The 19776-nt window shown below is 43.6% G+C and overlaps 2 protein-coding genes across 2 annotated transcripts; one reads left to right on the forward strand and one right to left on the reverse strand.

Annotated features, from left to right (window-relative positions):
- Positions 1-258: 258 nt before the first annotated feature.
- Positions 259-9667, reverse strand: LOC142965403 (lamin-A-like). The gene is made up of 13 exons (XM_076106329.1): positions 7610-9667; positions 6745-7098; positions 5179-5335; positions 4582-4707; positions 4256-4426; positions 3871-3996; positions 3078-3298; positions 2689-2962; positions 2407-2514; positions 2189-2308; positions 2043-2099; positions 1017-1217; positions 259-909 (listed from the first exon to the last, which is right to left on the reverse strand). The coding sequence occupies exons 2-13, from the start codon at positions 7080-7082 to the stop codon at positions 874-876; spliced, it is 1935 nt and encodes a 644-aa protein (XP_075962444.1). The 5' UTR covers positions 7083-7098; positions 7610-9667; the 3' UTR covers positions 259-873.
- Positions 9668-12188: 2521 nt separating this feature from the next.
- usf2 (upstream transcription factor 2, c-fos interacting) lies at positions 12189-19776 on the forward strand. The gene is made up of 11 exons (XM_076105606.1): positions 12189-12611; positions 13307-13347; positions 13619-13734; positions 14603-14728; positions 15444-15600; positions 15702-15789; positions 16049-16093; positions 16585-16643; positions 16798-16889; positions 17375-17503; positions 18338-19776. The coding sequence occupies exons 1-11, from the start codon at positions 12574-12576 to the stop codon at positions 18425-18427; spliced, it is 981 nt and encodes a 326-aa protein (XP_075961721.1). The 5' UTR covers positions 12189-12573; the 3' UTR covers positions 18428-19776.

The raw sequence follows: 19776 nt of genomic DNA on the forward strand, positions 1-19776 counted from the left end.
AAGTCCGATGAGGAAGAAAGCATGTACCAGGTAGGGTATTGAGTATTGTTAAGCATGGGCAGTAGTGGAAGCAAAATTTACATATTCATTTGAAGTAAAGGTAGAAATTCTACCTCTATGCACAGAGGTAAAAGTCCGGATTACTTGCTACTTGGGTGAAAGTGCATATGAGTTTTTTTTTGTTTTTTGTTTAAAATCAGTAGGCTACTCATCACACATAATGACCCCTTTCCGAGTGTTGTATATCGTATTTTTTGGAGATTTTTTATTATTGGACGATTCAAACAAAAAATAAATCACAGTCAGACAGTCAGTCTATCACATAGAGTTAACCCCACAATTAAAACAGCCTGCCCAACCTAATATTTCTGTACTATAGTAAGACAGTGCAAATACTGCAAGTACTTCGTCTATCACATCATTATCGTTGAACAAGACAAATTCTGAAAACATGTTTATTGATATCAGCAAAACAACACACAACATTCTGCAGGTAGTTAAAGTTAAGTTTACTTTAACTACAGAAGCTAATTCTATTTTCTAAAAATCAAAATAAGTCAACACAAATTAATTTACTGCAACCCTGCTGCATGTTCACAGAGTGTAAATCTGATTCAACTATGATATGACTAGCATAAGACAGTGATGGTTTTATCTGCCACTGTACTGTTTTCATCATCTTTCATATTCAAGGAAATATTTCATAAGCATGCCATATGTACATTATAAAAAAAAGCAGTATAAAGTTTTATTGCATAGAATAATTGAAAATGATTCCAAAGTACATCAACTAAACTTAATAACTACAACAACTAAATAAGTAATAACTGAAAACTAATGGAGTTGAAGTGTTTCATCGTGGATCCAGGTGGCTCACATAATTGGACAGTTCTCCATTCTGGCTCCAGTCTAAGAGGAAAGATCGACAAAGTTACTATCATCTAAATCAAAATAAAGGCAGAGAAGTTGTCAATTAAAACACTTTCAACGGAAGCCATATGTGTTGCAGTGCCCACCTTGCGAGGGGTGCTGGCGCTGAACACGTAGGAGTGCGGCAGTAGACCCTCGGAGATCCCTCCGCTGCGGAAGGAACGGGAGGCCGAGTTTACAGAGCAGCTGCCGCCGGATTTGTCTGAAGGAAGTCCGCAGGAGCCGCAGACCACTGTCCGGCTCCGCAGGTTGTACTCGCTGTCTCCACAGGTGCTGTGAGCCACCTGCTGAGATCGGGCGTTAATATCCGAGCGTTTCATGAGAACACATTCTGTAGGCATGTTTGATTGCTGGCCTCAAAAGATTGTTTTATTTTGAAAGGAGCACTGGGGGATATCTTCAGGGGATGCAGAATGCTTCACTAAACTCTAAAGCTGACACAATAAATTGATTAAACAATAAGTTGATGAACATAAAATTATATCAGCAACTATTTTGATAATAGAGGATAATAATATTCCCTGATTGTAACTTCTTCAATGTGAAGATTTGTGTTTGTGTTTTGCATTTATTGAAAGCACATTTGTCGTTGTGTTTTGGACTACTATAAAACAAGCTCTTTTGGCTGTGAATGGGCATTTTTCGCAATTTTCTTACAATTTATAGACAAAACGATGACTTAGTTAATTCTGAAAATAATCTATATATTACCCGATAATAATGTATTTACCAAAAAAATATTTTTATGCTTAAAATATGGTTTTTGTTCCACTCTATCTGACCATATAATGGGTAAAGAAATCAACATTTCATTACAGATTTTCAGGTTGTTTATATGTCTCTGCATCATGTCAGTGCACAAGGCAAATTTCCAATATTAAAATGACTTTACTTTACTATCCCAACCTGATCTATTGTTCTACCCCAAGATTGTTTAGAAGTGTTAAAATAGCTAATTTAATATTTCCAGGATGCTGAAGATCACAGTTTAGTGTTCTCAATGTGTTGTTGGTCTAATTCAAAGTGCACCAGCTCCATTTATCATGAAAATAAAGCATCTGGTGAATATCTGCGGTATGCTTAGTATTTGTGATCAATACAATTGCTCTCACCATGTCGTCATCATCTTCTTCAAACTGCGTGCGGGTGACCTTCCTCATTGCCATTTCCTGGAGGAAAAAGCTCAGTGTATAATACAACTAAATAGAGCTTAAGGTTCAAATAAAGTACCACAAGTCTGATGGGGAATTTATAATACCTCTCCATTGACGCTGATCAGGGTGGTCTGGAACAGGTCTCCGGTGCCCCAGGAGGGCTGAGTCTTCCACACCAGGTCAGAGGGAGGATTGTGGGTTCCGCCAGCACCAGAGGACCAGATCTGTCATCCGTGGTAAAGGTACAATATAGGGTGAGTTATCTGTCACTGTGTTTGTCGCTGTTCTTGACTTGTGATTGTGCTGTAAAGGTGCTGCTTACCGTGACCCTCTGGCCGGCCTTAAGAGTGAATTTTACCGGGAACTTGAAGATGATCGGAGCACCGGACCCCACCTGCCGCTTCACCTGCCAGTTCCCCAAATTCTGATCCTGGTGGGTTGCATAAAAAGTCAGCTTGTCACATCCTCCGAGTGCTATTCTCCAAGTCTAATTCGGCTTCCAATGGCAATGTCAGGAAAGTGCTCTAGTTGACCAAACACACAGTGTGCAACTGTGACAGTAAAATCTTTAGTTTCCATCACTTAAATCATCCCAGCATCTCACCTCATCTGATTTGTTGCCGAGTTTGACATATTTCCCGTCCAGGTCCACCTCGTCCACAGTGACCCGCCCGCTGGCTGAGGCCTGTTGGGCGATGCGAGTGCGAGCAACAGTTCCACCAGCGATACTCGAGGCCTCGCTGTCGGTGTCGTTGGGGCGGCACCTCTTGGAAGGAGAGCTCTGAGCGCTGTAGTGCACCGAGCGAGAGGTACCTCCTGAGGTAGAGGAGCGACTCCCTGTCATTTTGGCGGGCGGGGGGCTGGGGGAGAGACGCAGCCTACAAGGACAAACACAAAAGTGTGAGAGGCGGAGAAGATGTCTAACTCTGTAGCACAGAGGAAAGGCAAGACTCTTATTCTGTTGGATAAACTCATTGCGAGTGGCCAGCGTACCTTTGCTCCTCTCCCTCCAGCAGCTTCCTGTACGCACATATCTCCATATCCAGAGCCAGCTTGACGTCCAGGAGCTCCTGGTACTCATCCAGCTGCTGCTGCATTTGCTGTCTCATCTCGGCCATCTCTCTGTCTTTCTCCCCCAGCAGGCGGCGGGTGGTGTCCCGCTCTCGAGACAGGGCGTCCTCCAGGTCCCTTAGCTTCGCCTCGCGAGCCGCCAGCTGGATCGGACAGAAGGATAACACAGTTATTGTCAGATCAAAATTAACACAGCTTGCTTTTGGTTGCCAATGTGGAGGTGCCTTAAACTTGCATTCCTTCTAATGGCCAGCAGGGGGAGACTCCTCTAGTTGTATAGAAGTCGATGACAAAATGACGCGTTAACGTTGTTGTCCGGTCTGGGAGTTGTCTGTGTTTTCGTCTTACGACTTTAACTTTTTCACACTGTGTTCTGAGTGTGTTCTGAGTTCATGAAAGTAAATTGTAACATTTTGGTCACTTAAAAATGTGTTATTCAGCTTTTGGTTGTCCTTCGCTCCACCCTCTTGACTCACTTCTGGTTGCAAAAAAACAAGATGGCGACTGCCAAAATGCAGAACTCAAGGTTTCAAAACGGTCGTCAACAAACCAATGGGTGACGTCACAGTGACTACGCTCACTTCTTATATACAGTCTGTGGCTATAAATCTGCACATGGTCATCATGATGCAATGCATTGTGCCTACGAGCATCTTGCATGAGTCCCAATAAGAACTCTGAATGCGATCTGTGCGAGCTGCTCGTTTCAGGTCACCTGTTTCTGCAGCTGGCTGATCTGACTGGACATGGACTCCAGGCGGATCCGGGTCTGCTGGAGCTCCTCGTGTGCTGCCCCAACCAGGTGGCTGCTCCGGTCCGCTGACTGACGAGCATTTTCCAGCTGACAGAGAGAAACAACGAGGTAGAGCATGACTAAAATCCAAATTGCCAAACAACTCTGCAGTCTGGATCTCATTTCGCTTCATTGGGACCAGTTTGTGGCTTCTCCAAAACAAAAACTGTCCTGCCAAAACAGTGCATTCTTTGTTTTTTATAATGTTTTGACATGTTACAGATATTTTATCTTCCGTTGAAGACCACAAAATCGAGTTCAGTTGTTTTTTAAAAACCTTTCAACTGTAGTAAAACTGATGGTCTACCTTGGAATTGTAGGTCTTCTCGATCTCATCTTTGTACATTTTGATCTGCAGTTCGTGCTGGCTGCGCATCTCCGTCAGCGCCTCGGACAACTTGCTTTCAAAATCATGAAGGTGGCCATTGTCCACCTCAACCATGCGAGACTCATGGCGCCGCTTTGTCTCCCGCAGTTCCTTTTGGACAATCACAAAAGCAATTTCATTCCCGACTACAAATACATGTTAGGTCGATGCTGATGTGATCAAAATGAAAGGAAAAAAAAGAAGTAGAGAAAGTTTCTTTTTAACATAATTTATACGTAATAAGAGCTGTTCTCGGGGATTCTGACCTCAGAGTGAAGGTTCCTCGAAAACTCCAGCTCCTCCTTGAGGGTCTGGATGCGATTCTCTCCGTCCACCCTCCTCAGCATCTCATCCTGCAACTGCTTCTTGGCATCGGCCAAACTGGTGTCCAGCTGAGAGAAGCACAACAGGAGCAGAATATCAGTGCGAAGCAGCGTACAAACATTCACAGTGCAGAAATGTGCAGTAAATACAGTTAAGAGGCCAAGAGAAATGAGAGAGTCAACATGTCCGAGCTCCATGAAGCTATGACAGAAAGACTGAAGTCAGCAAAGAAAACCTTAATTTGCTGCACACACCAATACTGAATATTATATATTATTTTTACTCAAGAAAAAGTCCTGGCTTGCTTTCAAAACTCCACTGTAAAAACTCCAAAATAAAGAAAAGCTAGTGGTAAACGCAAACATGTTGCAAAATGGGTCTCTGATAAGCTATCGCTGATCACCACAAAGTGGAAAAAAAACAGAGGAGCATGAGGGACAAACAAAGAGCTGGTGAGCTCGTAGGCTAACTAATTGCAGAAAGATTGACCCCAGATGTGTTTCCGCGGAGCCACGAGTTGAGCGTGGGTTTGAGTTTACCTTGGCAACCTGCGCCTTCAGGTCCCTGTTTTCCACCTCGAGGCCTCGTTTCTCTCCCAGAGCCGTAGTCAAAGACGCATCCTTGGAGTTCAGCAGAGCCTCCAAGTCTTTGAGCCTCTGCAACGCTGCGACCAAATCGGACTCCTTTTTGGTGTTCCTGCAAAGACAAAACGAGTCTCAGGTGTTAAGTTCCATCTTATTGGATGTGTTTATAAGTATTGATACAGGACGTCCCACTTAAACAGACGTCCATTTTGCTTTGTAACTCAAGGGGCCAAGTGGAAACTGAATTACTGCAGTTTCCTTCACGCAGTCAAATGAAACAAATGTGAGCTATTTTTGAATTAGGATGTAGCCCGGATAGGAACGGGAAAGACCTCGGTGCGTATGACTCACAGGCCACAATGATCCTCGTCCAGTCCCACGTACGCGCCAGCCACAAACCACAGCCGTTGGTGTTTAGCTGAGACGATGCCATGGCAACGGTTCGGCTTTGCCAAACACACATCGGCCCCGTCGTCGCAACATTTATGGAAAAATAATGGAGGCAAGAGTGGAGCCCTGTAAACACTGCCACGTATTGTGTGCATAATGATTACTGTGGCGAAGGAGGGGGAACTGGGGAAAGAGTTAGTCATCGGCGTCTGGATGTGGCAGCATGGGAAGGAGCCCGACGTCAAACTGCAGTGAGCAATGAGGAGAGTATGCTGAAGCCAGGGAGTGGCCCCGAGGCCTCGCAGGGTGTCGGCAAATAAAAGCATCGGCTATTCAAAGCTAATGAGTAATTGTGTTCTGCTGCTGTGGGCCGCATGCTGACATGTTGGACAATCGCAAACACTCTCACTCGCGCTTTAATGGGCAAATGGGTGCCTTTACCTGAGGAAGATTTGGTTGAAAATGGGGCTTTCAGAAGCCCCGAGGCAGGAAAACATCTGGTTCTGTCGTGTCTTTTCATTTTATTAAAGGGCAAACCAGGCTGATTTGTTTTATTTTGGACCAAAAACCCAATAACCTGTGAAGGGAAGCAACTAGTTAGACAGCGCTTGCTCTGTCTGCTCTAGATACTTGATGTCTGCAGTTATACTGTAAGTCCAAGAAAGTTTGGTAATTTAGACTTTAAAGCTAGACTTTGTTGCCTCTGTGGCCGCAAGTGCTAATTATGGGATAATAGTAATTGCTCAAAAAGTAGTGTCGAAAATAGGCACCAGGACAGCAGTTACACCGCAATGTTTGCATAAAGTTTGCTATCATTTGCCACCGTTAGCTATTAGTCATAGGAGACCACGTGCTGCTGCAACAGCAAAACTATTAACTGAGCGTATCGAATTAAAGGTGCCTTTTGTTGCTTGTGAACTCATCTTTTTTCATAAGCAAAAAGGAATATTAAAAGCTTTAAAAGCTTCTTTAGTCTACTTTAATTGTAAAGACACACATGGGCGCTTCTAAGGGATTCAGGGGCTTTAAGGTGCTGAGACCACCCCTTAAAACATCCTCCACCCTAATCCCTGTAATTGACAGTCTGGAGACATTGCTCCTTCATTTGGATTGCTGTGTGCTGCGACCCACCTTGCCTTCAGTTCCTTGTAGTCCTCCCGCATCTTGCCCAGCTCCAGCTGCAGGCGCGCTCGCTCTTTGGCCACAGAGTCCAGAGTCTTGCGGGCGTCGGCCAGCTCGGCCTCGTAGGCGGCCTTCAGGCCCGACAGCTCCCGGCTGACCTCGGTCTCCGACTCGGTGATGCGCACACGCAGGCCGGCGTTCTCGGTCTCCAGAAAGCGCACCTTGTCGATGTAGGCGGCCAGCCGGTCATTGAGGTTGCACAGGTCGTCCTTCTCCTGAAGCCGGGTGATGCGGTTGGGGGACAGCGGTGAGTTGGCACCTCGGGGGGTGTTTTTGGGTGTTGCCATTTTACTTCTATCTTTCCTGAAACAGAAGACAGGATTACCAACTCAATTATTCTGAAAGTTGGTTCTTTTCATGCTCAATAAATGCACAGGATGTATTTATTCTGATGTACAAATGCATCTATTGGCATTGGACTGTACAATGTGCAGGCTATCATTAATACATAGGAGGATGGAGGAAGTTGGCCACACAGTTCTGTCTACAAATCTTCATTCAACATCCACCACTGTTGTTATTCAAATAAATGAAACACATGCCGAATCCATCCAAGGAGATTTTTACATTTAAGGGAAAGTGGCTCTGTGAGTATGAAAAAGCCATAACTGCAAGTTTAGAATTGGAAAAAAAAACTGAAATCTCTTTGAAGTGTACACGTGGTTCCAGAAACTCTTTTGAGTGCAGAGACATAAAATGTGCAAAAGACAAAGAGCATAATTGATCAAAAGACATGGGAGGGGTTGTCGACTCCACACTGAAATTAAAGTAAAGTCTCTGCACAAATACTGCCAAAGCTGACAGGACGGTTTACCTTTTTAGTGCCGGTCAGAAGAAGATGAATCTCTGCTCCGAATACTTTCGTCGACTTCTCTGTTAATCGCCTTTTCGTTATTTTGTGATCAGAGTTCCCCCTCTTAGTTCTCCAGCACGGTTCGGTCTGTTACTGCACTGTCTGCAAATACATCTGAGGTTGCCCATATAGGAAAGAATGAGATGGGAGGAGAGAGGTTGGCCTCAAGTTTGGCACTTGGTAGGTGGTTGTTCCTCCCTCTCTCTCTTTCTCTCTCTCTCTCTCTCTCTCTCTCTCTATGTCTCTCTCCCACTGGAATGGGTGTGCAATCTGAATGAATGAGTCACCGGCTCCTCAAAGAAATGCACAATGCCATGTGATACAAGGGATCATTTTAAAGGTTGAGTTCTATTCATTCGCTGTGTTTGGCTCAAACCAGGCTTCCTTTCTGTAAAGTTTGAATGACAAAGATACAGAGCAGGTTTAAACTAAGCCTGAAGCCTGGTTTGATGCACAATGATTCGATCAAACTTCCTTATTCTTCAATTAAAACGTCTAAAAGGTCAGTTCAGTTTTCAGGAATGTGTTTCTTATATACACTGAGGGGGGGGACAGTCCCCTTTGCTGCCCCCATGTCTGAAAGAAGCGCCGCAAAAGTGCCCTCCAGCATGCCCTTCTAGTGGAGAAGATGAGAGGCGGGCCATGAAGGCTGCCCTGCATGCCAGTAAACTTGGATGCAACTGGTGCTGTGTTTATTTATATTTTTTCACCCCTGCCCCTCAGACATCCTGAGTCAGCTTGATAGTGTAAAACATCCAGAGGTTCTCAGCTGGCTGATAGAAGTTAGACATGTCCCAATACAGCAAACAAACTAACATGGAGGTCATTTCTATCTCATCTGGTAGCGCATGTGTCCCATCCTGGGTTCAATTCTGTCCCATAGTCCTTTGCTGCATGTCTACCCCCCCCCCCCTCCAGCTTCTCTAATAAAGGCAATTAAGGCAATAAGGCCCTAAAAAATGTCTTTAAAAAGAACAAACAAATGTGCTCTAGCAGACCCATTCAACCCATTTCAAGCTAAGTGACTCACTTAGCCAACCCTTACAAACAAAAACCTCAAGCTAAAGTTTGGATGAAAGAAGTGACAGGAATGTGCAATAAGCTGAAGTCCTGTAGTTCACTCAGCGTGAACTTCATTCTGCGGCTTCAATGAAAAGGGAGGAACAAGCTGATACAGAATATACTGAGTATGACAATGGGATAGTGTTTGTTTTCCAGCCTTAGAAGGGGTTAAATGATGAATTCATTTTTAAGAATGTACTGTAATTATTACACATCTCCATCAGATGATCCAGCGGACCATGGTTGTCTTTTGAAAATGTTTATTTACATGGACTTTATTATTTCCTTGTCTTTTTCTTCTTAACATTCAATATTAGAGGCAGTTTCTATTAACAATTATAATTTTAAATATGTCAATGAACGTGTCGGGGCCCTGCTGCTGTGAATGTGGAGGTTGTTAAGGGTCAAGGCCTCAGTGCGGGAGACAGGGATTTATCCTTCATGTTGCATTTGCAGGATTTTTTCAGAACAGAAGAGATGACAGCACTCAGTATTTCCCATTTCAACAGAATTGTTCCAACTTAATTACGTTTTTCTTTCTTTCTTATCCTTGTAATCATCTTGTGACCTCCTCCAATTTACACTGCCTTTAAAAAAAATGCTCACCGTTCTTCAACGTTTTCTCTTCTTGTTTTACACGACTGACAAGATTTAATGCTTATTTTACAACAGAAAAAGATCATTTAATGTCAAAGTGATTTACGCAGTTGTATAATGTGTAATCATGTCCGTTTGGTAACATTTGTGGTATCAAACACACTATGTTGTTTTCTACTCTACTTTATAAGGTTACAATGTTTTTATTTTATAATATATATATTTTTTAATAAATATATATATTTATACATACTGTACATTATCTATATATATATACATTCATTTTTCGTTTATATATATATACATAGTTTTATATATACACATTTTTTATAAATTATGCATATACATTATTTTTATATATATATATATATATATATATATATATATATATATATATATATATATATATATATATATATATATATATATATATATATATATATATATATATATATATATATATATATATATATATCCACACACATTCCTTTATTATAATATATATATGGATTATTTTTATACACATATTTCATACATTCTTTTTATATAAATATATATGTGGATTTCTTTTTTTAAATATACACATACATACGTATATACACTGCGCAAAAAAATAAAGGGAACACTTAAGCAACACATCCTAGATCTGAATGAATGAAATAGTCTTATTAAATACTTTGTTCTTTACATAGTTGAATGTGCTGACAACAAAATCACACAAAAATTATCAATGAAAATGAAATTTATTAACCCATGGAGGTCTGGATTTGGAGTCACACTCAAAATTGAAGTGGAAAAACACACTACAGGCTGATCCAACTTTGATGTAATGTCCTTAAAACAAGTCCAAATGAGGCTCAGTAGTGTGTGTGGCCTCCACGTGCCTGTATGACCTCCCTACAACGCCTGGGCATGCTCCTGATGAGGTGGCGGATGGTCTCCTGAGGGATCTCCTCCCAGACCTGGACTAAAGCATCCGCCAACTCCTGGACAGTCTGTGGTGCAACGTGGCGTTGGTGGATGGAGCGAGACATGATGTCCCAGATGTGCTCAATTGGATTCAGGTCTGGGGAACGGGCGGGCCAGTCCATAGCATCAATGCCTTCGTCTTGCAGGAACTGCTGACACACTCCAGCCACATGAGGTCTAGCATTGTCTTGCATTAGGAGGAACCCAGGGCCAACCGCACCGGCATATGGTCTCACAAGGGGTCTGAGGATCTCATCTCGGTACCTAATGGCAGTCAGGCTACCTCTGGCGAGCAAATGGAGGGCTGTGCGGCCCTCCAAAGAAATGCCACCCCACACCATTACTGACCCACCGCCAAACCGGTCATGCTGGAGGATGTTGCAGGCAGCAGAACGTTCTCCACGGCGTCTCCAGACTCTGTCACGTCTGTCACATGTGCTCAGTGTGAACCTGCTTTCATCTGTGAAGAGCACAGGGCGCCAGTGGCGAAGTTGCCAATCTTAGTGTTCTCTGGCAAATGCCAAACGTCCTGCCCGGTGTTGGGCTGTAAGCACAACCCCCACCTGTGGACGTCGGGCCCTCATACCACCCTCATGGAGTCTGTTTCTGACCGTTTGAGCAGACACATGCACATGTGTGGCCTGCTGGAGGTCATTTTGCAGGGCTCTGGCAGTGCTCCTGCTGTTCCTCCTTGCACAAAGGTGGAGGTAGCGGTCCTGCTGCTGGGTTGTTGCCCTCCTACGGCCTCCTCCACGTCTCCTGATGTACTGGCCTGTCTCCTGGTAGCGCCTCCATGCTCTGGACACTACGCTGACAGACACCGCAAACCTTCTTGCCACAGCTCGCATTGATGTGCCATCCTGGATGAGCTGCACTACCTGAGCCACTTGTGTGGGTTGTAGACTCCGTCTCATGCTACCACTAGAGTGAAAGCACCGCCAGCATTCAAGTGACCAAAACTTCAGCCAGAAAGCATAGGAACTGAGAAGTGGTCTGTGGTCACCACCTGCAGAACCACTCCTTTATTGGGGGTGTCTGTCTTGCTAATTGCCTATAATTTCCACCTGTTGTCTATTCCATTTGCACAACAGCATGTGAAATTGATTGTCAGTGTTGCTTCCTAAGTGGGCAGTTTGATTTCACAGAAGTGTGATTGACTTGGAGTTACATTGTGTTGTTTAAGTGTTCCCTTTAGTTTTTTGAGCAGTGTATATACGTATGTATGTGTATATATATATATATTTATATTTTGTGCTGACAGATGAAGATCGCCTCACATCAGCTGAATTTGAAGGAGAGGTTGACTCTGACTGCACAAAGTCAACACGATCCTCTATCTGCTCTCAAACTCAACCCGTCTCCTAGTCTTAAAGTAAAAACAGGTACAAGCTGTCCCAACACGACATAAAACCAGTGAATTATGAGACGTCTGTGTGTGCGCGAGCGGTTGAGGCTCGACGTGGACGATTTCTGTCATGTGGTTTGTGGGAAAACCCGTATTGGATCTCCGCGGTCACCTGGGCAGAGAACCTGAAGAAGAAAAAAAAAAAGAAGAAGTGAGCTGAATGTCCGTCAGATCAATGTTGTACAGATTAATACTGCCTGCGTAATATATTCATGACATTGCCTCAAAACCGCAAGGCAAATAATCCACGCGCGTGGAGGCTTTAACGCAGAAATAAACCGGGAACAAACACGAGACTACAGTTTAACCACTAAACTATTTGAGTTACGTGAATGCTGGCTAACAATATCTGAAATCTCACAAAGCCAAATCAACATTTTCAGTGCAAAAACAAACCCCCTCAATCATTTCTTTTCACATTATAAACGAACAAAATAGTCCACTCCGCATCTTATTGGCCGCATGTCGCAGCCCGCAGCTTTGCGCGGATAAACAGCAGCTGTGCGCCGCGGAGCAAACCAAGGGCGAACACATTACCAGCGAACCAATTTCACAGGAAATGATCTTCCGTCCGTGCACCGTGCAGTTCATCTAAACTACAATAGCGAGCTTAACCCCGCCGACCGGAGCACCGCCGCCTCCGCCGTAGCCGCGTGAACACCCAGAGTGTTTTTTTGTGCGTGTTGTGTTGTGTTTTCCGCACAGACGACCGCCTCCCCGCTCAGCAGCGGCCTCCATTTTAGCTCCTCGCCCGGCCGCTGCCTCACGTGTCCTGGACTGTCTTCCTCACATGACCCGTGTGTTTGTCCCCGTGATCAGCGCTTCCATCTCCGTAAATCAGTGTCGTTGAATATCAGCGTTTTTTTTTTTTTTTACACCCACAAAAGCCTTGATGGATATGCTGGAGCAGAGTCTGGACAGCTCGGCGAGGTGAGAGGCTGCCGGCCGCTTCCTGCTCAGCCATGGCTCCCTCACACGGCCTAAAATAAACCATGTTTTCCATCTCTTTGCTCCGTTTACGATTCCTGCATGTTCCTCTTAATACGTTTGATATCTGCACTGTTTTTGTGTGGTTTTTTTGGTTGGATCAGAGAGTGTGCAGCTGGCGGAGATGATGCTCTTCGGCATCCGTAAAGACATTTTTTCAGCAGAAAACTGTGCGCCGTTTTGTAAATCTGTAACATGCCGATTACTGTTTTATTTACTAGACAATGAATGCACTGCAGCAATTTGTGCCAATATTTTCAGGGCGATATTTATTTATTATTAATGCTTTCTTACTGTACGTTAGCTAATGCAACTATTTTTAGGGTTTAATGCTTAACTCTAACTAGGAGGGGCGGTGTTATTAATTAAGAATGTTATAGTTTATTGTGAAGTTTGTCTCTCCTTGTGCAGTAAATCAAACCACTTCCGCTTCAGTTTTGATTAATTAAAGTTGACATTTTCCGCCTGGAAGTTGCAGAAAACCTTACATCTGTCACGCTTGCACGCCCGTTATGCATCACTTTATTTTTATGTCTTATCCGTTGTCCCCTCGTGTGACCACATGAGGGCGCTGTTCGCCCACAACTGAGATCTGGAGCCACAGATTAATTTCGTTTTCTCTTGTTTGTTTTTTTTAGTCACGAAAAACAGGAAACGGAAGAGGAAGAGTTACAGGAAGGTGGGAGCCTCATTTTCTGCTAAAATAGACAACAAATAATCTGTTTTAATTTCTCAACGTATGAATATGTGATGCAGATTCAGGTTCTGCCTCTTTTGAGACACATTATAAGAACTGAGATCTTGAACCCTTATTGTAAAAGGAAAACATGCGTGCATGTCTGCAGTCCTAATCTGCAGACATGTTGCAATCCTCTCGCATCTGTGTTATTGATGCTAACTGCCCTGGGGCACCTCCGCAGATTTGAAACACGTTGCCCTGTGTGTTGCAGGAGAGACGGTGGGGACGGAGGAGCAGACTGCAGTGACCATCACTGGTGTCCCGCAGGCTGCGTTCACTGACCACAATGTGCAGTACCAGTTCCGCACAGAGAACAGTGGAGGACAGGTGAGCACGGAGGACCTGTCTTCTACACAACAATGTGGTTTATATCACATCAATACATGTAACAGCTACACCATATAGGCTACAACATCACAACAACCCTGCACTGATTAAAAGTGTTTACTAATGAGTGGGTCTAACATGACAGAAATATGCTAAGTCTGGATGTTTTGTAGAGCTTTCATATAATGGCACATTTGTGTTAGCTTAACGTGAGCTAGTTAGCGTTAGCTCACCGGCTAACAGCACGAAGTTCCCTTACATGTTAGCTAACCGCCCTACTGGTGTTTTAATTTATACAACTACTACACAATGAATGATTCATATTAACTGTACTTACTATGGAGAGCTGAAGTAAAACCGCACCTCACAGATTACATTCCAGAAGTAACGTTAAGGAAACCTCGTGCAAAATCACATTGACATTTGTAACAATTTAAATAAACGACTTGATATGTGTAGTTCTTCAAAAACCTACCCCTCTGGTGTATTTAATGTCATTGTTTATTCATTATTTATGTTTTGAAAGAGTGGCCGCACACTTTAAACATGTTTTTTCAGCTGTAAACTAAAGGATATGACTGTACTGTGATGACTCAATGCTGGTGTTAATATTGACATGTCTTACCAAATCTATAAAAACGTTCATGGTTTAAAAATAGCTCAACACACCCAAATAGTGTTTAGAATCAGCCCAATGCTGAGAGAGTCAACCGGTTAACTAATCTATGTCAGAAATTATATATAAATATGAAGAGTGGTGGTGGCCTGTAAAGCTGGCAGTGTGTTTGTTTGCTTATGTTTTTTCACCCAATATAATCTATTTTTAAAAGATAAAAACCGTCGACAGTACTCTCTGCTCTGTCCCCAGGTGACGTACCGCGTGGTTCAGGTGACCGACGAGCAGTTAGAAGCAGCAGCAGCAGCTGATGGGACCGGAGCTGTCAGCGTCGTCTCCACCGCGGCGTTTGCCGGAGCCCCTCAGGCTGTGGCTCAGGTGAGCAAAAAAACCTTCTGTCAGACTGAAGTGTGACTTTAGTCTGACTCACACGGTGTGCGAATGCATTACTTAGACAAGAAAGGAAGGGAGAGCTGAGTGTTGAACTTCACACAAATGTGTTGACATGTAGTACGGTCTATCCAGTCTGTCCCGCTGTGAAACGACCCAAAGCTTTGGTTCCTTTTTCCAGTTTTGGGCCTCGAACTACAGCAACATTTTTCTGTTGGATAATAAACATAAATTGACTGAATGGATTCAGAACCGCTACGGCAATGTGAACTCTTACAAAGACACACACAGTCTTACTATATATTCTATTAAGGCTGCAGCTATCCATTATTTTAGTGATCGAGTATTCTATCAATTATTCGATCAATTAATCGAGTAATCAGAAAATAAATATTTTTGCCTTATTATTAAAGACAAATAGTAAAAAAAACAAAGAAGAAAATAAGACTCTTTAAATTAGCAACTAATTGGTTGCTCAGAAAAATCCCCCCGAATTCTTTTGCTTGAATTGCATAGAATAAAACAAAACCCAATCAATGCATTTAAGTGCCATATTACATTCTAGGGTTTTAATTAAAGCATTTTCTGAAATGCAAACAAACGGATTAAAAGAATATTTTCAAAGTACTTTGTTTCAGCCCAATATTATACGTCGTTTGTTTACTGTTTGACCGACCTGTCCCTGACTCCACCCTTTTGCCAGGCTGTCATCCAGAACCCTTTCAGTAACGGGGGCAGTCCCGGCGGCGAGACCGTGGGAGGCGAGACGCGCTTCGCTTATTTCCCCGCCGCCACCGTCAGCGATGGCACAGCCGTGTCCGTGCAGGCCACCTCCGACCCAACGATAGCACAGGCGGGAGGTGAGCAAGCGGCAGTGGCTCCGACACCAAAATCCAAATTCAGAAGTCCAACCATCAGTGGAACTTTTATTTAGTCCTCATCTCTGTCTCTTAAAACCCAGGCCAGTTCTACGTGATGATGAGCCCCCCCGAGGTGCTGCAGACGACGGCCCCTCGCACCATCGCGCCACGCACACACACCTACACTGCGTGAGTATGACACATTCATCCCACCCCTGAAGTTACCAAACCACTCTCTCCCACCCCCCCCCCCTCCCCCCCTTCCTCCTCCCATGTTAGCCTCACGGTGGATCGGATGTCCTTTACCTCTTCCTTCCCCTTGCTGGAGTGATTAATTTTGTCGTTGTGTGTACAAATGAAGATACCTAAAAATACAAAAAGAAAAATCATTTAACAAAAATCCAACATCTGAAAACCACACTGTGTCCTACTTACCTGCCATCCCCAGAGACCTTGATGAAAGCGAGATGTTGCAGCATGGCAGTTCAAACTGGTGAGAAGAACTTTTCACATACGACCCCCCCCCCACTAATCAATCGTTAGCACCCTCCTGTCGTTCATTGTATGTTCACAGGTTTAGTTAACGGGCAGCGTGAGGCTGTTGATATCCTGTGACTGGGTCCCTTTGGCTCAAATTAGCAAACGTATTCTCCCCACGTGCCGTTTTTCCTATTCTGTTGCACTACAACCTGACTTTAAAGTGGATTTTTGTTTGGTTTGTATGTCACGTACCTTCACAAAATGCAATTGGTAGCACCAGATCTTATTGAGGGGCTTCCTAGCAAAGGAGGTGAAAACATAACTGAATCCCACAAACCGTTCAGCTGACTAATAAAGACCAGTTCAAGGAGTTCAAAAAATGAGTTTGATGCATCTGACGATAACATTATTTGAAGTCAGGTGTTCTATATTTGGTTAACACTGAAAATCTGCTAATGTATTAATAATTTCACTGTCAAGTTGTGTTGTCCTGTGTCTTAACAGGAAGGTGGAGGGTCCACGGGCGCCCAGAGACGAGAGGCGAAGAGCACAGCACAATGAAGGTACGTGGGCGCTGAAGTCCTTGTCTGCTTGTGTTTTGTAAAAGCTGCACAGATAATAGTTCCATCTGAAAGTTCTCCGTTTCAAAAGTCCTAACACTTTCAGTCTAACAGTTTGTTTTTCCGGTTTAAAACCAGCTTCTTTCTTTCTTCACAGTGGAGAGACGAAGAAGAGACAAGATCAACAACTGGATTGTCACACTTTCAAAAATCATCCCCGACTGCAGCATAGACAGCAGAACTGGAGCGGTGAGTGCTGTGCAGGAATCCGCCCTCCAAACAATGATGCTCTCTAAAAGACCGTAGAATTTGCCAAAGCATGTGGCGTAGTGACAGATTGCTCCCTGCCTGTTTTTTGATTGGATTAAGACCGGCTCTAAAGATGAGGGGTTTTTTTTGAGGACACTCTGCTGGAATGTCTGTGATCTACATTCTCTGCTCTCCAAGTCTTCACTTCGACACATGAACCAGTGATACTTTCTGTGCATCCTGTCCTTTCATCTGATGCGTGCATAAAAGATGCTGAAAGTCCGATTTAAAACAGCCGGTGTAACCACAGCCAATAGTATTCATGGTGGGTGGGTGGCAGTAACCAGACGTTTGTCTGAGAGAATCTGAAAGGGTTTAGTCACAAGAGGAAAGGTCGGCAAAGATTCTTGTGAGTCACACAATGGTAGTGAAATAAAAGGAAGTGCTGAGTCATATTTAACTTCTCGATGTGCCGTGTGTCTCAGAGTAAAGGAGGCATCCTGTCCAAAGCGTGTGACTACATCCGAGAGCTGCGCCAGAGCAACCAGCGACTGCAGGATAGTTACAAAGAGGTGGAGCGGGTCGAGATGGACAACGAGCTGCTGAGACAACAGGTGAACCTCCCACACATATATAATATATATATATATATATATATATATATATATATTCCTCATCCAGAGCCTCTTTTCTTTCTGCTGTACTTTCCGTCAGTCAGGCTGAGTGATGACGGATGTCATTATAGTAACTCATGCTGCGTTCAACTCGTATGAGAGTTATTAATTATCAGTTTCAAGCTTGTAAACATCATAGAATGTTTTTATCTGAATATAGAATCAGTCTTAACAGAAAGACTTTGAAAAAAGCCAAATGACTTTTTTGGCTTTAATGAACTCCGTTTGCTTAGACGATGAGCAACAGTTAAAAATCACTTCCAGCGGGTTGTTCTCAGCAGACGGATCATGTTCCTCGTGGCTGTAGTGAAGTTCTAGCAGCCTGCAAACCTTGTAATCAATCAATCGATTTGTCAGTCGTCTGAAATCGAGGTACAACTCCAGTGAAATGCGATCCCGTCAGGTCCTTCTGACTGCTGCATTATTCATCATAAGCACACCGCCTTCCCCTCCACCGGTTCTCTGGCAGCTCGGCTCACAGACGAAGAGTCGCCTGGTTAAAGGTCTCTGTCCACTGGAGAGACATAGGACGCCATATTCTAATGTCGACCAGCATGAATGTTGTTCTATTGTGTTAACAATTATTGATGTCACCAAATAATACACTAAAGCGGGCAGAGTGGGAACACGCAGGTTTAAGCATTTCTCTCCTTGTTGCGTTTAATGTTGCTCGTGTGTTTCTGACCGGAAAATGAATCCCTTCTATTCTGTTAACTTTTCTATTTCTGTCTCCATGTCTCTAATTCTCTCTTCTTTGTTTTGTTTTTTTTCTAGATTGAGGAACTGAAGAACGACAACGCACTGCTCCGAGCGCAGCTACAGCAGCACGGCGTAGAAGTCAACGGAGATGCGACGCCGCAGTGACCGTGGACTGGACAAACATCACGAGCACGGCGTCGCATCGTCCCGCCCACCTGAACAATGCCAGGAAAGGAAGAACGAGAGACAATTTCCAGCTGAAATTGGACCACACACAAAAACACGCGAGCAGGGCTTCGAGAAGAGCGCTGAAGGACTCGAGGCCGCCGCCGCCTCCTCCAGCTGTTCGAGGCCCGAACGCTCTGAAATCCGTTTACTGTGTAGCTACATGAACCTCTCGCCTCTGCTTGAAAGGACCTCCGCACAGCACCACCACCACGCTTGCACCAAACTTTCTTTTTACTTTTAAATTATTAACCCGCCACAGAAAAATTTCCTTTTAAAGATTTCACCTTTTTATCGTATGGCAAACTTCTACTCCTTTTTTTTTTTTTTTTTTTTACATTTGCTGTATTTGAAACTACTAAATGTGACTCGAATGATAGCTCTTCTTTGCTTTTTAATTTATTAGTGTTTAAAGAATGTGTGCACAGAAAGAAAAGCTGATTCTACTATTTACATCCCCCCCAACAACAAACGCATAATGGGCAAATCAGATATTTAGATCACTGTTACCAAGGACGGTTCAAATGACTGTCAGTGGATCATGTGTATATATCTTTGATCTGTGTGCAATTTGAGGTAACTTTACCCTGACACTCCAAGCACCAGGCAGTGCTCCCAAACTCTATAAACATAATCAAAAGTCGGTAAACAAAAATAATGTCTGACAGTCTAAGCAGATTTGAAGGTACAGGCATGCAGCTTATATGTTTAGTGCGAGGCCTTAATAGAAGTCGGTGTGAGAATATAGGCGTTCACATAGCTCAGGTAATCGTCATAGTGCTCTGGCAAAGTGGTTCAGACTCAATGAAGTCTTGACACAGTCTCCATCTCTCTGGTGTCCACATTGGGTGCACTGTAAAGATAAATGATGATTTTCAAGGTGGGGATCATTTTTTTTTAACGGGCATTAAAATAGTTTGTTTGTATATCTGCTTAATAGGTCACTGGTGTAAATGCACTGAAAGAGGTTCAGTCGTAACAGGTTTTGGTTTGAGACCAGCCTCTGATTGGCTCACTAGTATTGCTGCATTGTAGTGGATACCTGAGGTGGTGTTTTTTCTTTTCACAATCTTCCCTAATCTCTGAACTTTTGGGAACCGTTGCTGCCGACAGAAGACCATAAAACAACCACGGTCAGGAATGTGCTGAGGGTAGTTGTGATGCGAGTGATGGTAGTTATAACTAACCAGCTTTTGTATCCACTGAAAGTCACCACAGCATGGAGAAAAATATAACCACTGGCATGACTAAATCTGATACTACAATAAAACAGAAGTGTTTATACCCGA

The sequence above is a fragment of the Anarhichas minor genome, unplaced genomic scaffold (genome assembly GCF_050575085.1).
Source record: "Anarhichas minor isolate MPS153535 unplaced genomic scaffold, ASM5057508v1 ptg000033l, whole genome shotgun sequence".
Lineage (NCBI taxonomy): Eukaryota > Metazoa > Chordata > Actinopteri > Perciformes > Anarhichadidae > Anarhichas > Anarhichas minor.